General features: G+C 40.6%; 1 protein-coding gene across 1 annotated transcript in view; it reads right to left on the reverse strand.

Annotated features, from left to right (window-relative positions):
- The window catches only part of LOC101863399 (NPC intracellular cholesterol transporter 2), a 5,598-nt gene that overhangs the window by 1,803 nt on the left and 1,398 nt on the right, over positions 1 to 2,397 (reverse strand). The window contains exons 2-3 of the mRNA XM_005112135.3: positions 1,182 to 1,289; positions 304 to 479 (exon numbers count right to left, since the gene is read on the reverse strand). Of these exons, the coding sequence (XP_005112192.1) occupies positions 304 to 479; positions 1,182 to 1,289 (284 nt within the window). The remainder of the gene's footprint in view (positions 1 to 303; positions 480 to 1,181; positions 1,290 to 2,397) is intronic.

Below are 2,397 nucleotides of genomic sequence, written 5' to 3' on the forward strand. Positions count from 1 at the left end.
CTCCCCCCGTAGATCTAATCTCTTTTTTTATCTTACACCAGAATTGTTCAAAATAGTGTGCAGTGTGTTCTTCTTATTTAATGTGAAAGTGTCACCAGCTGTAAAGAACTTAATAAAACGTAAAAACTAAAAGACTTACATCAGGATATTCGTCAACTCTATTATATAATCCAGATTTACATCAGGATATTCATCAACTCTATTATATAATCCAGATTTACATCAGGATATTCGTCAACTCTGTTATATAATCCAGACTTACATCAGGATATTCGTCAACTCTGTTATATAATCCAGACTTACATCAGGATATTCGTCCAGGACTTTGAAGTTGGAGGAGTAGGTGTAGCTCTGGCCTTTCTGTATGGGGCACGTGATGTTACTGTTGGTGCAGGCGTCAGGGTTGGGCAGGGGGAAGGGGACAGGGATGCCAAACACAATGCCGTACACAGTGGCCTTGAGGGTGGACGAGGTCTCCTCTGGGGAGCGGGGTGGGGGGGGGGGGAGAGGGAGGGGGAGGGAAGGGAGGAGGAACACAGGAGGGTTAGTTAGGTCTTCTTAGCTTTATCTCATCATTCTCGTATTTTGTGAATTTGTCATAATTTTAAAATAATTCTTTTTTCTCCTTCTATCGCTTTGTTCCCTCCCTTACCTCATCGTTATTGTATTCTGTGACTTGGTCATCTTTTTCTTCCTCTCTCTACTGCTCTTCCAGCTTTTTTTTCTCCTACAGTTTTCTTGTTGTTGTTGTTGTTGTTGTTGTTGTTGCTGTTGTTATTTTTGTTGCTTTTGTTGTTGTTCTTCTTCTTGTTCTTCTTGTTGTTGTTATTGTTATTGTTATTGTTGTTGCTGTTGCTGTTGCTGTTGCTGTTGCTGTTGCTGTTGCTGTTGCTGTTGCTGTTGCTGTTGCTGTTGCTGTTGCTGTTGCTGTTGCTACTACTACTACTACTACTACTACTACTACTACTACTACTACTACTACTACTACTACTACTACTACTACTACTACTACTACTACTACTACTACTACTACTACTACTACTATTACTACTACACCAACAACCATACTGTCTTTAGTCTGCCTGTCTGTATATCTATCTATCTATCCATCCGTCCATCCATCCATCCATCCATCCATCCATCCATCCATCCATCCATCCATCCATCCATCCATGACATACGAGCCGTGAAGTCGATGGTCACAATGACTGTGTCTCCCTTCTTGAAGTTGCACGGCTGGCTGGTGCAGGGACTCAGCGACACAGAGGCGGCACTACCGGGGTTTGTCACTGTGTGTGTGTGGGGGGGGGGGGGGGGGGGCATGTTGAGGGGTTCAGAACATTGAAGGAATGATGTGGTCGTGATGATGATGATGATGATGATGGTGATGATGATGATGATGATGATGATGATGATGAGGAAGCCCACAGGGCGAAACGTTGAGCTATTAAACAAATTTAAACATTTTATATTGTTATTTTATTTTTGTCTAAAATTAAAACAAGACTCTCCCTCCTACCCTGCTTACCAAAAAATGATGATGACGATGATGATGATGATGATGATGATGATGATGATGATGATGATGCATCACAATGGTAATAAAAATAATGATAATGATAACTATTACATTATTATTAATAGTATTGTTATTATTGTTGTTATTATTATTATTATTATTATTATTATTGCTTCTACTTAAGTGCATTATTAGCTCATATCCCTGATCTACAGCATGCTCTATGCACTTTACAACTATTGTTACCCCAGCAGATCTTAGAACACTTCAGATACATTCTCAGCTTCATGGAAAGCATACAGCGCAAAAATAACAAGCTTAATTAAGTAATGAAGCGTTGCTGCGAACAACGTGATAGCGCCTATCGTCGTCGTAGCTGGTTAGGGAGGTCTGAAGACAACGTACACCCTTATCTTGCGAGAGACAAATGTCATTTCTTAGACACTTGAGTAGACATAAAAACCTAGGAAATGTTGTCATGTTAAATTAATCCGCAGGCCTTATTGATAAGCAAGAAAACCAACATGTCATTTGTACAATGTACTATATTTGTTTGCGCCACGGTTAGATCGTAGACTTAGATAGATATTATATTATGCGAGACTGGGAACTGTCATAGTCGTTACTCTTTGGTCTCTATGACAACCTCGCTGCTCTGATGCGCACCATGGAAGTACACATTTGGGCAAATCACCAGTATCGTTATTGTTGAGTACACGCATAGTAAAATTTTCTCTCCTTGTCCTACATTTGGTTCCGAATAGAGTCAAATGGTACAATCCGTGGTCAATCAGAGTTGAGTCAGTGAGTGACTAGTGTAGGATATTATCATGCTAGAAGTCCATGAGGTGGACACGGCTCTCGGATAGCACCCAGGG

The sequence above is a fragment of the Aplysia californica genome, unplaced genomic scaffold, assembly GCF_000002075.1.
Source record: "Aplysia californica isolate F4 #8 unplaced genomic scaffold, AplCal3.0 scaffold01194, whole genome shotgun sequence".
Classification (NCBI taxonomy): Eukaryota; Metazoa; Mollusca; class Gastropoda; order Aplysiida; family Aplysiidae; genus Aplysia; species Aplysia californica.